At 36.3% G+C, this 16,762-nt stretch overlaps 1 protein-coding gene across 1 annotated transcript in view; it reads right to left on the bottom strand.

Moving 5' to 3' along the window:
• The window catches only part of ITK (IL2 inducible T cell kinase), an 84,437-nt gene that overhangs the window by 29,381 nt on the left and 38,294 nt on the right, over window positions 1–16,762 (bottom strand). Inside the window, exons 6-8 of the mRNA XM_003756773.4 lie at window positions 10,555–10,706; window positions 2,713–2,778; window positions 85–139 (exon numbers count right to left, since the gene is read on the bottom strand). Of these exons, the coding sequence (XP_003756821.1) occupies window positions 85–139; window positions 2,713–2,778; window positions 10,555–10,706 (273 nt within the window). The remainder of the gene's footprint in view (window positions 1–84; window positions 140–2,712; window positions 2,779–10,554; window positions 10,707–16,762) is intronic.

Here is a 16,762-nt window from a genome sequence, read left to right as displayed (position 1 = left end):
CAGTCACAAAGTAGAAGGAAACCAATCTCTCTCTCTCTCTCTCTCTCTCTCTCTCAAGTCAAATGCCAAGGTCATTGTGCTTACCTCATCTAAAAGGAGTTTTTCTGCTTTGTCCCGACTGATGCTTTTGTTGTACCACCTGAAAATAGTTTTAAAAAGTCCTTGTCATCTGAATTATGGAAAATTTAACTACATAATTATTAAAAAAAAAAAAGAATCAGGACCAAAAATAATGTTTTTATCCTTCTTTCATCATTTTACCCAAATGTAATAGATAAAATATATAATACCTTCACATATAATATAATATTTAATTTTTCTTATATTACTTTTCATTTAAAAACACAGTGGGTGGTTATATGTGGGATGATTTCTGGGGCAGCTCAAAACATTAATGCCAATTAAATGACTATAAAATAGCCTTTTAAAATAGCAATAATCATATTTTTTACAGACTCAGGCAGGATTTACCATAGACTCAAATACTGATAAAAAATATTTGTGTTGTTATGTTTTTAAGAGCAACAACCAAAAGGAAAAACAGATGAATTTGGGTTGGAAATAGGGTGGAATTCTAAAATTCTGAAAACACAGGTGGGAGAGGCTAACAGGAATAGTGGATAGAGATCTAGACTTAGAGTCAGGAAGTCTGAGACACAATTTCCATTTTGAACACATACTGGCTCTGAGATTTGATATAGTGAAGAACAGGAGTTGATTTGCTTTGGTAGAAAAAGCTTATATTCACCTGAGTTCCCTACACTGATGAAATTATATGTATGGACCAAAAAATGAAGAGAGTGCACACACACACACACACATCTGATTCAATAACCGTAAAAATGTTTTTTTTTTTTGAGTAAGATATAGTAGCAAGGAAGGAGGAAATGAGAGGATTGTCATTTAACATGGAACATTTCATGGTCAATAGGAGCATTAATATAAGCAGAAATTCTATTTACAAAGAACTTATACATTAAAGTTTGCATGAGACTACAGCTGTCAGTCAGGTAAAAAGATCACTACTTAGTCTAAACAACAACAAAAATCCCTAAATTTGTCAAGTCATTGTGACGATCTGAATGTAGCCTTCAAAAAAGCATAATGGAACTGGTAGATTCAGTGGCATCTTACTGCTCACCAAGTCCCTAAGGCCATCATGATGTTTACTCCTATGTTTATTATGTAGAAACAGACCCTATCAACATAAAGTCAAACATGAGGATGAAAAGACATTGATGTTTCTATGCCTTGAACTATTGTACAGACGAAATACTTCAATGATTGATGCAACTTCTCACTTTTCATTGATATTGTTTGATCATGGAAAATAAAGACCTACAGGATTTAGAGTTGGAACAACTCCCTTGACCTCATCAAATCTCTTGGAAGTATTTGGTGGCAAATAGAATATTATTATTTTACTCAAATAGGCCAAATGTTTTTCCCCATGTACTCCACATATCCTTGCAGCTGATGGCCTTCCCAGTCATGTTAGTAAACTATATTGTCTCTGTCTCTGTCTCTCTGTCTCTCTCTGTCTCTCTCTGTCTCTGTCTCTCTCTGTTTCTGTCTCTCTGTCTCTGTCTCTCTCTCTCTGTCTCTCTTTCTCTCTGTCTCTCTGTCTCTCTCTCTGTCTCTGTCTCTGTCTCTGTCTCTGTCTCTCTCTCTCACACACACACACACACACACACACACACACACACAGACACCCCACTGCCAATCAGTATAATAATGGGTCCAAGGGTAAGAGCCTCTTCAGGAAATGATACCTATATTTTTTCATTACTGTGTTTCTTTGCTCATACTATCAGAATTTCAACAATAAATAACATCCATATCTGGGTTGTCAAGAACAACAATGATTTAATAGCAGTTTTCATTAGTCGTATTCTACTGACATCTCTAGCTCTTTCAGAAGACAAGTACTTTGTACCCTGCAACTCTATATTGTGAAACATTTATTTGGGGAGGGAGGCTGGGGGAGGTGGTCATTGTTTCCCCTGAATTAATATCCACATATAGTGTTCTAAAGAGTGGTTAGGAAAGAATACTTTTGCTGTTTCTTTCGTAATCTAGACACACTAGATAGAAATTATTTTTTCACTTTGAAAACATTGCATGGGAACTTCCTGAAATCTGAGCTGTGTCAAGGATATGTTTTTATGGAACTTTTTTCCTGTAATTTTCTTCTTGTCTTTTCAAGGGTAACCAGTAATTCTGGCCCATCCAACATGTCCCTTTCCCTTCCCACAATGCATAACAGAATACATTCATTTAAGCAGGACCATCCCTTGGATGTGAGGAATCAGGGTGATGAGACTTGGAAGGACCCATATTTCTACAGATATTGAATTGAGAATGATTTGAGACATTGGTAGAGTAGAAATAATTTGTACAGTCAGTACATGGTCTTCCTTTTAGACCTCATATCTTGTTCTGCCCAATTCCCCCATATACACTAGAGCAAAATGTTGGTCCTGCCTTCCACACAAACCTCTCAGACTCCTCTATTGTGATTGCTTTTCTCCTTCAAAGATGTCTGTTCATTTTAAGCTAATTTCATTTAAATATACACTTGAGGATTAGGTAGAAGACTCTTGTAGGTATAACCTTGCCTCTTTCTCCCTTCCTCCTCCCAACAAGCACTTAGGAAGGTAGCCAGTACAAATCAGATTACAAAGTCATAAGAATCAAATAATATCATCTTACTCATATGTTTCCAGGTTATTTGGAGATTTCTCTACCAGGTAACTGCTTGGCACGTAACCTTCATGCCTGTTAAAACATGAGTCATGGTTAGAAAATTACCAAAATTCCTGTTCCTAATTAATTTTAAAATCCCAGAGCTGGAAAATACACTAGAGATGATCTACAGTCAAGGAAGCTAATACCTAGAAAGCAGGATTGATTTGCCTAAGGCCACATTGCCTGTCTGGGGTATTGTTACTTAATATTGGGATATTGGAAGGGCAGAGAAGGTGTGACATATACAGATTAATCTTTTCCAAAAGGTAGACAGGAACTTGTAGGAGGGACCCATTTATGAGTCTTCCTCTTTGAAATTTTCTCTGTCTCTGAGCTTGAATTACCCTTGCTTATAACAGATCAGACAACAGGTATGGTCTCCTCTATAAGAAGGGCTGTGATTTGGGGAAATTTAGAAAAGCCCTTTTGTCCCTAAATATTCTCTCATTTTCTGACTGATGCCTAAAGTTCCACGCTTATAGCACCATCACAGATTCACATCATAGATCGGGAGAGACCTCAGAAATCATTAAAATTTAGCCCATACCTGAACAGTACTGAACCAAGAGAAATTTTAAAATTCATGGACTCTATGAAGGAAAAATGAGTTTTATGCACACACAGACAGACAGACAAATAGACAGATAGATAGATTTATAGATATAGATAGATGTGGGCCATGTACATATTAATATTGAATATGAGAGGTCTTTGCATCATGATCAGAAATAGCAACGATAATAGGATCAAACTGAAGTTAAAGGAAAGTAGATTGCCACTGCTAAAACCTAAACAAGAATAAATTAGAATTTGACATTTTATTTCAAGAACTTTCTTCCTGCTCACTATGAAATTTCCTCTATTGGAAAAGAAAATTTAATTAGTTTCCTTTTTCCTTGTGGAAATTTTTTGTGATAATTATTTTTCCACATCAGTGCCAAAAGTTTGCATTCAGGAAATCAAATTAAAATATTAAAAAAAAAGTGACTTTCCAACCACAGTTCACAGAAAATATCAGTCAATAATTGCGAGCCCGAATTCAAAGCTCTCTCTAATCTTGACAGTGAGAAATTAATAAAGCTTATCCTGAATCAGAAAAACTCTGCTGGGTAGAGGTAGAATTAGCTGACTGTGTGAATTAAATGGAGAACAATCACTTGAAGAATCTAACAGAAATATCCTGGCTCTACAAAGTCTTCCATGGAGAAGGAAACCAGCTAGGGGGAAGGGAAAAGCATTTATTAAACAAACTAAGTCAAGCATTGTGCTATGCATTTTACAAATTTTTTCTCATTTGCTCCTCTCAATAACCTTGGGATGTAAGGGGTATTATTATTTCCATTTTAGAAAAGAGAATAGAGGTTAACTTTATTAGGGTCACACAGCTAGTAAATTTCTGAGGCTGAATTTGAATTCAAGTCTTCCTGACCAGGCTCAACTTTCTATTCCCTTCCAAATATAGTTATCATTTGTAACCTTTTTTATTGAATAATAAAGTCAGAGGGAATATTCTAGTCTAACCCTTCATTTTGCAATAAGGACACTGAAATAAAAAGAGGGGAAGCCATTGGTTTCACAGCTAGTGACAGAATACAGCTTGCCTGACCTCTGGGCCAAGGTTTTCTCTTATAATATACTTTTCTTCTTATACTAAATATCCAATTATTTAGCAACATGGATGACTGAATTTGCCTTTTTATAATGATGTGTGATATGTCATAGTCAGTCAGTAAAAAAGCATTTATTAAGTGCTTTGCACAAGGCACTGCACAATCACTGCCCTTAAGAAACTCACATTTTAATTGGGAAAACATGTAAATGTGTGTGTATATATGTGTGTGTGTATGTGTTGTAGGAGTGTGCAAAATCTCCGAGGGGAGAGTACTATAAGCTGAGGGAACAGGCTTTAAACATAATACTTTCTGCCCCATTTATTCAAATTGTTGAAGGAAAGATGTGGTGTTTTTTTTTTGTTTTGTTTTGTTTTGTTTTGTTTTTTGCCTAAATAACCTAAATAATAGCCTCTATTTCTATGTATATGGGTAGGCTCAACCTTTCTCTCAGTCTTTCTCCTTTAAGTTATGGCCATTTATTCCATTAGCCTCAGGTTGTTGGAATTTAGACCCAAAGAAACTGTTACTAACCCAGAATTCCTTGGTCAGTTAACTACAAAACAAAACTTTAATTTTGGGTCTTTGTGGTCTGTTGCTTAGTCACCAAGTCACATAATCTCTCACACCTAGGTTTTGATCTCAGCACTGTCTTTATCTCCTGTAAGATTGGGTTGAATACTTGGTGTAAGGAACAGACCCATGACTCACTACTCCCTGGAAATAGTATTTTAAAATATTATAGGAAATTAAGAAATGATGTGCCTAAGGTCACATAGATTACTACCTGAGATTAGAACCCAGTTTTTTAATTCCAAATCTGATCCTTTTTTCTACTGGAAGTTTCATTTCCCTATCTCGATTACCCTCCCCCAAAAGGAAAACACATCTTGAATTCTTTTTTTTTTTTAGTCTACATATTTTGAATGTATGTGGCAGAAAATGTCACATCTCTATATAGAAGGCTTTTGGGAGATCAGATAGTTTCATCTTCCTGTTGAGACTTGACTCTTCAGGAGTTAGCTTTGTTTCTTTTCATTTTGTTCAAAAACTGAGAATAACCTTATTGGAAGGAAACAAGCATTTATTAAGTACCTATTATAAAATACACATGATACTAAGTGAATTACAAATATTATTTCATTTGATCCTCACCACAACCTTGCAAAATAGCTGCTATTTTAACCCTCATTTTGCAACTGAGGAAAATGAGGTAGGCAGAGGTTAAGTAATTTGTGTAGGGTTCATATAGTTGGTAAATAAGGTTAGATTTGAACTATAAAAGTACAAAATGCAGCTTTTGGTTTTAAAAATCCTTTGGTCTAGTTAGAGAGACAAATGCACACATAATTACATTGTAGAAGTTTACATTCTACCAAAGGTGATAATATATACATAAGGGAATGTTTATTTATTAAGTGCCTACAATGTGTCAGACATCATGCTATAATCTTTTACAATCATTATTTCATTTGATCCTGACAATATTGGAAGGTTGGTCCTATCATCCCTATTTTACAATTGAGGTAGACAGAGGTTAAGTGACTTTTGCAGGGTCACACCTAGTAAGTGCTTGAGGTCACATCTGAACTTAAGTCCTTTTGACTCTAGACCCAGCACTCTATCCACTGCATCATGAAGCTGCCTCTTTTAGAATGTGTAGAGCCAGAGTAAGTTTGTTTAGGTCATGGGAAGGCTGAATTTCCAAAGACTTTGGCACAGCTATTCCTATCCTTAAAGCATTTTACAAGAAAGAAGGAATTAAAAATTTCAGTAAATATCTAGGTAGGGAAGTGTGAGTGCAGAATGTTACATAACCTGCCAAACATGGAGCTGTGTTGGTTTTGCTTAACCATTTTTCTTTCTTACAAGAGGAAGGGGGTGGAAGTGATTTATGTAATGACAAAAGACATTAATTTTTTTAAAGAATAGGTTGTACAAAAAGGGTAAGGGAAGAAGAAAAAAGGAAAAGAAAGGGAGAAGAAAAAAGAGAAAGGGAAAGCAAACGGGGAGGGAAGGAAGGGGGGTAAAGAAAAGAAAGGAGAGGAAAAGGGGGAAAAAAGGGAAAGAGAATAAAAGAAAGCCCTGGACCTAAACCAGAACATTTGGGTTTGAATTCTGTCTCTGATACTTAAAACTCTGTGACCATGAGTAGGCTGATTAATCTCATTTGATTATTTACTTTTACTACCAACTCATCAGGCTTGTTGTGAAGAAAGTATCTGGCTGACCTTACAACTCAGGTTCTTTAAATATTGAATCAGTCAATAAACATTTATTGTGTGCCCATAATGTGACAGGCACTGTGCTAAGTGCTGGGTATATAAAGAAAGGCAAAGGACATTCCCTGTCCTCAAGAAGGGGAAACAACAGGCAAACAAAAATGTATAAACAATCTGTAAATAAGATAAACAGAAAATAATTAATAGAGAAAAGGCTCTAGAATTAAGAGGGCTGGGAAAGACTTCCTATAGAAGATAGGGTTTTAGTTGGAACTTAAATGAATCAGGGAAGTCAGGAATCAGAGATGAGGAGGGAGAACATTCCAAGAATAAATGGACAGCCAGAGAAAATGCTAAAAGGGGAGAGATGGATTGGACTGCTAGTGGAGTCCTATGCTAGCAAGAGGCCCATGTCATTGGATTAAGCAGGAAGGGAAGGAAAAAGGGAAAGGAATAAATATTTTTTATGCAAATAGTGCCTTCCAGACACTGTGCAGTGTTTTACAAATATTATCTCATTTGATCTTCACTGACTGAGACATAACTACAAATATCTGCAAAATCATTTGGTTGGGCCCTGCCAAGGCAACTGCAGGTGATGATGAGCTGAAAACTATGAATAACAACCTTCCATTGCTTGATTCTTTTTTTTTTTTTTTTTTGGCTGAGGCAGTTGGAGTTAAGTGACTTGCCCAGGGTCATACAGCTAGGACGTGTTAAGTGTCTGAGATCAAATTTGAACTCAGGTCCTCCTGACTTCAGGGCTGGTGCTCTATCCGCTGAGCCACCTAACTGCCCCCCCCCCCGCTTGATTTTTAAAGTTGATAATTTTGTGTGGTCTACAAATGATGTTATAAATATCTAAATTGCCCTTAGCAGAAAAAAAGGTTCCATCCCTGGCTTAAATGATCAATGCCATCAATCATTATGTAGGAGAAAAGACTCATGGTTCATGATTTGGATTGAAAATATAATATATGAATTTTTTATAATTTGCATCGGCAGGCAGCTAGGTAAACAGTGGATAGAGCACTAGCCATGGGCTCAGGAGGACTTGAATTCAAATACAGCCTCAGATACTTGCTACATACTAGCTATATGACCTTGGGCAAGTCACAAATGCAGAATTTGCATCAAGATCAGAGTTGGCAACAATAATAAGATCAATGAAATAAAAAGGCAAGTTGATTGCCATTCCTAAAACTTAGAAATAAATAAGAATTTACCATTTTGTACAAATTGCCATTTTTTTGGCATCAAATTTCCTTTACTGGTAAAACTCTCTGACAGAACTAAAGAATACTGGTAATGCCTCAAATATTTCAGCCAAATGTCCAAAAATAGCTAAACCAGCTGGTATCAGGCTGGCTTCATTAACAATTTAAGCACACAGCAGTTGTTCATAAAAACTAACAACTGGTGGACTCTTAAATAGTTAATGAACACAGTCTGGCAATGATTATTATTCCCATTAGACAGATGAGGAAGCTGAGGCTCCAAAACTTTAAGTGATTTGTTTGTGGCAACATAGCTAGTGTGAGTCTTGACCTCAGGTCTTTTGGCACCAGCCCCCCTGTTCTTGCCAGTATCTCAAATTGCTTCCATAGACCAGGTACAGAACATCTCCCTAAATAGAGTTTGAAGAAAGGTTAATGAAGCAAGGAATGAACACTTAATGAAGAGTCAGGAGATCTGGTTTTGAGTTCTTCTGTACTAATAATATGCATCTGTACCTAGCTCTGGCCCCAGCTTCTTAATCTAAAAAATAAGACAAATTTTCAAATGCATATATATTATTTGGCTTTGGTATAAGTCGCTCAACTAGGGGCTAAAATCTGAATTAGACACATCTTCAAATTTATACCATTTTCAAATTTCAGTCATTTGTCTATATTTGAGAGAAGGATTTATGTGAGATTTTCCAGTATTTAATGCCAAAATTTTAATAACTGCGGGACAACCAGTGTGCCTTCTTCTTATGTTTGCAAGGACAAAAGGAACCTCGCCTTTCTACCCGCACTCTCTTTAGTATCCTCTGTGGCAAACTCTGGTTACATAGAGTAGGCAGATATATGGATGGCTCATGATTGGAATCACTGGAAAAGATTAAGGTGAGAGAAGGAAATGGCCAGTCTCAGGAATCCTGCTCTCTCCTCATATTGGATACTGTTAGAACCAATAGACTTGCAGGTATATAGAAACCTCCCAGGATCTCCATATGGCAACCAACAACGTAAGAACACTAATATTGAGGTCACTATGGAAGAAAACTGCAGGTTACACATTTCTCTGTACATATATAGGCTGATCCTCAGAGGGCCACCATTTATTTGGCCTGTTTTCTAAGCCTTCCCAGTTTGTATGCCCAAAGGGTTATCAAATTGTGCATATCATTTGAACCAGCAGATACTGGGTCTGTATCCCAAAGATCACAAAAATGGGAAAAGAACCCACATATGCAAAAATGTATGTAGCAACTTTGTTTTTGTAGTAGCAAGGAACTGAAAACTAAGTAGATGTTCATCAGTTGTAGAATGACTGAATAAATTACGGTATATGAATGTAATGGAATTTATTATTCTATAATAAATAATGGACAGACTGATTTCAGAAAAGCCTGGAAAGATATACATGAATTGATGCTGAGTGAAACAAGCAGAACTGAGAGAACATTGTACACAATAATAACAGCATTATATGTGATGGATAACTGTGACGGAGTCGGCTTTTCTCAACAATGCAGTAATTCAAAGCAGTTCCAATAGATTTGGGATGGAAAATGCCATTTCCATCCAGAGAGAAAACTATGGAAGCTGAATATGAATCCAAGCATAATATTTTCATTTTTTGTTTGTTTTTCTTTTTCTGGATTTTTTCCCCTTTTGGCCTGATTTTTCTTTTACCACATGACAAATGTGACAAATATGAAAATATGTTTAAAAGAATTGTACATATTTAACCTATATCAGATTATTTGCTGTCTTGGGGAGAGGGTGATAGGAGAAGAAAGGAGAAAAAGTTGGAACACAAAGTCTTACAAAAATGAATGTTGAAAGCTATCTTTACATGTACTTAGAAAATAAAATACTATTGAAAATCTAAAAAAAAAAAAAAAAAAAAAAAAAAAAAAAAAAAAAAAAAAACTTTCCCAGGTTGGCAAGACCTCTCAGAATTTCTGCTTAACCGGCATAGTTTTCAAGAACTGTCATCTCCATGCCACAAAGTCTCAGAAGAGAATATTAACAGAAGTACATCTTTGGTGGCTACATTAAGAAGAGGACAAAAAATTACACAGCATAGCATTCCTTTTTCTTTCTGCCAAAACAAATGACCCTCTGTGTGGTATATCTTCAACCATGCCCAAATATTGATGTAACCAGATTCAATAAGACTGTTATGAGTTTCAAAGTCCCTAAACTATGGGTGTCAATGGAAAAACTCAGGAAACTTTCAGCCTAGTCAGGGGCCAACTCAGTGCTTACAGAGGGCCTTTCCTACTTCTAAGAAAGAAACAAACCTCTTCTCTTCTTTCAGAGCTATAATTAGCAATATTTGTTCTAAATAGAAGTAAAAGTAGAGGAAGCTCTTCTCTGATTGGGTTTAGGCAGGATAGAATATTGAAGGGTTTTTAGGTTGCTAAAGGGCTGCTGGCTGCTGCGTAGGCAGGTTTGGGCTGGGATGAAACATATCCTGGTATAACCAAGGCAATATATAAAGTTTCATGGCTACTGATGCAGAGGATGAAATTTTGTCAGTGCCCTTTAAATTATCTGGATAAAGTCTCCATGGTCTATCCTATTTATGAGTCTGTTTTCCTTCTTTTTCTGTCCTTTCCCCTATCCCCTGTACTTTCCACTGCTCCTCTTCTTTCTTAATCCAAAATAGTCATCAAAGTCAGTATGATTAGAGGAAGCATTCCAACTTCCCCTTCTACTACTTTGAGTCTTGGGAATCAGATTAAAAAGATACTTTACCCGTTCTTATCTTGCACTCTCCACCAATGGATTTCTGAATTGTCAAGGAGGTAATACTCTTCATTACTTTGTAAGGTGAGTTCTTGGGGATCATTTGTGTTGTAGTCATACAAGGCAATGACTAGGGCTTCTTCAGGTTCTCTTAATGACCGCTGGTAGGAGGGAAGAATAAAATAAAGATAGAATTAAGAGGTTCAGATTTTGAATGTGGTTATCCAGTCCCTGAACTGAAATTTAGATTCATCTTCTAACAACATGACAGTAACAAACTTTGTACAATGCATTTGGACATCAGCTAAGACCATTTGCAAATTCTTTGTTTGGTTTAACATTATAGTCAGAACCAAGGGGCATTTTAAAGATAATTGGCTTTTTACTTTCTTCTTGAAGAAGTGGGACACTGGCTGCAATACCAGTATGGAGTTTCCTCTGAGATCATAGAACCTCAGTATTCATCATGCCTAACACCTAAGATGGAAACAAACCATACTTAGGTTTTGTGGGTCCTCATTTAATACCCATGGTTTCTTTCTAGGGTCTGTAGTGGGATCAAGAGGGGATTTCCAGAATTCTCTATCTTGATCAAAGAAAAAAAAAAAGCGAGATGCATGTTCGTAACAGATTTTATTTTTCTGGCTTTTTCATTGGGTGAGGAAGAGAGAGAGGCAAAGAATTTAGAGCGGAAAATACAATAAAATTAAATTTTAAAAAGAGTTGAGAAGATTAGAATCTACTAAAAAATTTAGGATTTAAAAGAAAAGATAAAGAATTTAGGAAGAGATCATTCCAGGTACAAGAATGGAAAAAAAAATGGAGAGAGGAGCTAAGACAAAAACCCTTTCTTTCTCTATGCCTTTCCTCAAGGTTCCCCCTCTCCCACTGTAAAATTAACCCCATCCCCCTGTCCATCAGTTGAAATCTTTACAATCTTTATGGTTAATTCAGTAACCATCTCCTCCATGAAGCCATCCTCACAGACTAAGATGTCCACTTCAAATTCCTTTCAGCATTTTGTTAGAACTTTTTTTCTTTCCCCCTTTATCTTAAGTTTTTTTTTTTTTTTTTTTTTTTTTTTTTGGTAGGGAGGTATAAACATGCCTTCTCCCCAGCATCAAATTGAAATACCCTTGAGAGCAAAAGATCTATCCCTTATACAGAACCTGGCATTGAATAGGTAATTAGGTATTTGTGAATCAAAATGAATTAAATTTTAAAGCCTTTTCTTCTTTAAAACTCTTGACTACAATACTTTTAGTTACTAGAAGTGAAAACATGAAGCTGAAAATGACTAACAATGAAAACCTAAAGGAGGCATCTGATATTTTCTTAAGCATCAGATTAGGGAAGAACTTGGAACCTGTGTTCCTTTTCACAGTGAATCTGAATGCAAAGAATCCAGGAAGAAGAGTGGGTGGGAACTGGAGGTCAATAAAAAGGGTTTTGAGCAAGAAGTGAAAGTGGGAAATGAGGAGCTAGTTCAAGAATAGAAGAAATCCTGATGACATGAAGAGAACTGATAGTAGCAGGAAGCTCAGAGATTACCATACACTTAAGAGCCAAATAAGTGGTGCTTGCCACCCTTCTCATTGTAGTTTGTGCTAACAGTGAAGCCCAGGCAGTTTATATGCTGATAGCTGAGTCTATATTGGATTATAAACCAAGTCACATTCATTCTCTCTGAAGCATCATGCTCTTTACAAAGGCTTATATTCAATTTTTGATCTCTCAGTGGATTGTTGATTCTCTTTGTTATTATCCATTGTCTTTGCTGGTTTTTTTTCTTTAGTGAGGTTATTTTAAAAGAAAAGAAAAAGAGAAAGGGCACAAGAGCAGAGTAAAAAGACCTGGGTTTCTAACCATGTGATCTTGTGCAAATTACTATTCTTTGGACCTTCAGTTCTTCAATTGTAAAATGAGGGAGTTAGTCAAAATGGTCTCAAAAGTCCTTTGAGGATCTCTAACATTCCATCTAAAATGCCAGTCTATCTTAAGGTTTCTTCTAACCCTAATGTTCTATGCTCCAAAGTCCTTTCCAGCTATCCTTCTTGCCCTATCATTGAATTTTATCACATTACTTCCAGCTCTCTCTCACAGACTATATTGTAAGGTTGCAGCCAGTTCTGACATTGTTCGTATATTCTAAAGCCTCATTTTACAACTGAAGAAAAAATAAGTAAACTATGAAACTGTTCATACAGCAATGTTACTGTTAATTCTATATCTCAAAGAAATCAGAGAAAGAAGGAAAAGACCCATGTATGTAGAAACATTTAGAGTGCTGTTTACAGTGGCTGAAGATAGAAAATTGAGGGAGAAAATGGCTGAACAAATTGTAGTACTTGAATGTAATGAAATACTAATATCCTGCAAGAAATGGTGAAGGAGATGGTTTCAGAGAAACCTGGGAAGGCTTGTAAAAATGTTCTCAGATCCCCTTCCAGATGTGACATTCTCTGCTCTATATTCTGAGACATCATGATCCAGTAGAAGGAGTGCATGGGTGTCGAAGTCTAAGAATCTAAGTTTAAATCTCAACTCTGTCAATTACCAACAGTGTGAATTTGGGTGAGTTAATCTATTTATACCTCAGTTCCCTGTAAAATGAGTTGGATTAGATGATCTTCAAAGATTTTTCTGCTCCAAGTCAATGATTCTATGATCCTAAGGATCCTTCAGGTACAAACACTTCATAGTCTTTGACCTATATCCCTTCTTTTCTGAAAATTTTGTTAAACTAAATTTTATCTTTTTCAATTATTGAGCTTTTATTTTTCCTTCTCCCTTCTACCTATAACCCAGTGAGAAAGAAGAAAGAAAAACAAAACCTTGGTAACAAATAAACAAAGTCAAGTAAAACAAATTCCTGCATTGGCCAGGGCATTCCTATTTTAAGATTCTTCTCAAAATAAACATATTGTTCTAAGATCCTCCCACTTATAATATTCTAGGTTCTAAGGTCCTTTTCAGTTCTACCCTTTCTTCTGGTTGCTTCTCCTTCTTGTAGACTGTTTTTTATTCAAGGCCCTGCTCTGGAATAAATTTCGTAGAAGGAGACAGGTTAGGGTCAAAGAAAGGAAGACAAAACTCAAAATCAATTAGCTGCGTTTGTTATCACAGGGTAGAATGAAAGAAATTTAGGGGAGAAAGGTTTAAACGACCTACAAAAATGAGGTAAAGGGATTTGAGAGGATCTTCCTTTTCCCCTCCCTATTACTGTTGTTTTGTATTAGAGAATATTGGGAACTAGCTGAATGCACTGCAACATTTATTTGCATGAAGCTAAATTGCTTACAAATTGAAAGGCAAAATCATGTTCATAGTTATATTGTATTCCAACACCGTGTTTCCTAATCACATTTTGCAGACCTTATTCTTCAATACTGCAATTTCTCCCACCTGACAAGGTTTATTTAACTCAAAAGGAATGTGTGTGTGTGTGTGTGTGTGTGTGTGTGTGTGTGTGTGTGTGTGTTTAAGAGCATATCACAAATGCTAGCCCCAGTGGCTAGCCAGAGGTAGGACAGAGAAGAGAAAGATGTGGAAAGAGTCACAAATTCTATGGCTCAAAGTTGAAGGGATGATGAAAATTATTAAGAAAGGGGAAGGGTAAGGAGTAGAGGAAAGGAAAAAGAAGGGAAGGGAAAGATAAGGAAAGGGAGAGGAAGAAAGAAAAGAAGGGAAAGGAAGGTTGGAGACAGAAAAAGGGGAAAGAGAAAAAAGAAAGGGAGAAAAGAAGGGAAAGGAATTTAAAGGGAAGGAAGGAAAGGGAAAGTGAGAGAAAGGGAAAAGAAGAGAGAAAGAGTTTGAAGGGAATAGGGGGTAGAAAGAATTGTCAGAAGTGGATGACACTTTAGAAATCATCTAACCCTCTCTTTTAGCTATGATGCCAAACTCCAGGAGTCAGACTGTGAGAAGCTGCATCAGTTCTGTTCTAAAAAGACTTTTTAATAGAAATGTCTGAAAATATAACAAGCAAAGACAAGTTAGTAAGATTTTTAAAAAACAGAGGGAAACTGAGTCCCAGAATGCGAACTGTCTTGCCAAAGTAGTAAATGAAAGATCAAGGATTCAAACACAGGTATTCTGACTAAATCCATTGCCTTATTTCACTGTACCAAACTAAGGGGGAGGGAGCAGGGTGAATTTCTGCAATGCGTTGCCAAGAAGGTTGTGAAACTTTATATGTGACATTTAGAGAAAAGAGTAGAAAGATTTTTTTCCAGAATAACTGGTATAATTCTTGCCAAGAAGATGGGCTTATTCTCTCAGTGTGGTGATTCAGGGTTTGTTCACCTGGGGACATGCCAATTTTATAATGTCACTTTTCTGCTTGGAGAAAAATGGGCAGAAAGCTCCTCTGCCTCAGGAAGCATAAGGAGGCAGAATCAGTTTGACTGAAACAATAGAGAAAGAATTCTCCATGTGGTATTAGAGAAGTTATCTGGAATTATAAATATTTTCACTGCCCTCAGTAAGGAAAAGTCTACAAGGCCACATCAAGAAAATTAGCTTTGTTATGTGCTTATGTCATCTTATATATCAAAGTATCAAAAATTACATCAAAAATCATTTAAGAAACTTATCACATGCCAAGCACTGTGCTAAATTCTGAGGATATGAAGAAAGACAAAAATAAGTTCTAAAGAAGCTCATTATCTAATGTGGCAGACATGTAAATAACTAGGCACAAATAAAATATATGCATAGTGGGTGGAAGGTAATTTCAGTGGGGAAAGCAGGGACGGCTGGGAGATGGGGGAAGAGACCTGGAAAAAGGCTTTAGAAAATGAGATTTGAGCTGATTCTTAGAGATAGACAGAGAAAATAAACAGCACAAGTGAGGAATGAAAGCATTATAGGTGTGGGAATGGCAGATAGCTAGTCCAAAGGCACACACAAGAGGAGTATTGGATTTAAGAAACAGCAAGTACCTGGGGTTCAAGAAGGGGAGTAAAATATTACAAAGACTATAAAGGTAGAAGAGATCAGGTTGTAAAGAACTTTTAAATACCGTTCAGAAGACTTTGTATTTGATTCTGGAGGTAATAGGGAGCTACTAGAGTTTATTGAATAGGTGCATGGCCTAGTCAGACCTGCACTTTAAGAAAATTACTTTGGCAGTTGAGTGGACTATAGATTAGAATTAAATGGCTATTTCAATAATCCAAGCAAGAGGGAGTGAGGGTCTAAACTGGAGTTGTTGCTGTTTGAGTGAAGAGAAGGGTACGAATATGTGATACTGTGAGAGTACAAATGACAAGATTTGAAAACAAGTTGGGTATTGTGAGAGTGAAGTGTTGAGGATTTCTCTGAAGTTTAATCTTGGGTGATTGAGAGAATAGAGGTACTTTCAACTGAAATAAGATAGTTGGGCAGAGGGGAAGACTTGGGAGAAAGATAGTGAATTATTTTGGGGACATACTCAGTTTGAGATATCCATAAGATATCACCTTTCAGAGTTAAATGATAAGGGACTGGTTACTTTTGATTTTTTGCTTTTTCATTGTTGCCCATTTGTATCTGTGTAAGTTTTCTCTTTCCAACTCATCTGTAAGGTCCTTAAGAACTCAGACCATGTATTTTACCTGTAGATTGGACTCTCTCCCCAATCAAGTGACTGGCAAGGGTCAACAAGAAGACCTGATATTAAGGGATGAACTTGGAAAACAGAGTGGAAGAGAGATGTTATATCAGAATTAGTAGCAACAAATGAAGATTTGACAAGTTATATGAATGTAAAGGAATATTATTTGCTCAGAGGGTACACTGTGATCAATAAATGCTTATTGAACATAGCACTGTACAGTGAGGTCAATTTTACTTTAATTTGATGATCATAACAACTCGTGCTTAAAAAGCCATGTGTAATGACAATTCTTTAAATATTTTTTATCCTTTTGTGTGATCCTTACTGTGAAGTAATCACCATTTTATACATTTATACATAAGGAAATTAAGACAGAGCCTGAGTCACAGAGCAAATTCAGTGGTGGAGGTAGGCCTAAAGATTAAGTCTTCTCATTTTAAACCACTTAATCCAATGTTCTTTTTATTACACTGTGCTAGATCACCAAATGAATTAATATGAACATAAGAAATCCACTTAAGTGATCTGAATTGAATTGAAATAGATTGCAGTTTTTAGCCAGTTTCCAAGAAAAAAGGAGTAGAGAGAGAAAACATTGAGGGGAAGCATGCATCCAGACTC

The sequence above is a fragment of the Sarcophilus harrisii genome, chromosome 2, assembly GCF_902635505.1.
Source record: "Sarcophilus harrisii chromosome 2, mSarHar1.11, whole genome shotgun sequence".
NCBI lineage: Eukaryota > Metazoa > Chordata > Mammalia > Dasyuromorphia > Dasyuridae > Sarcophilus > Sarcophilus harrisii.
Note: the sequence above shows the minus strand (reverse complement) of the source record. Positions and strands in the feature narration are given on the sequence as shown.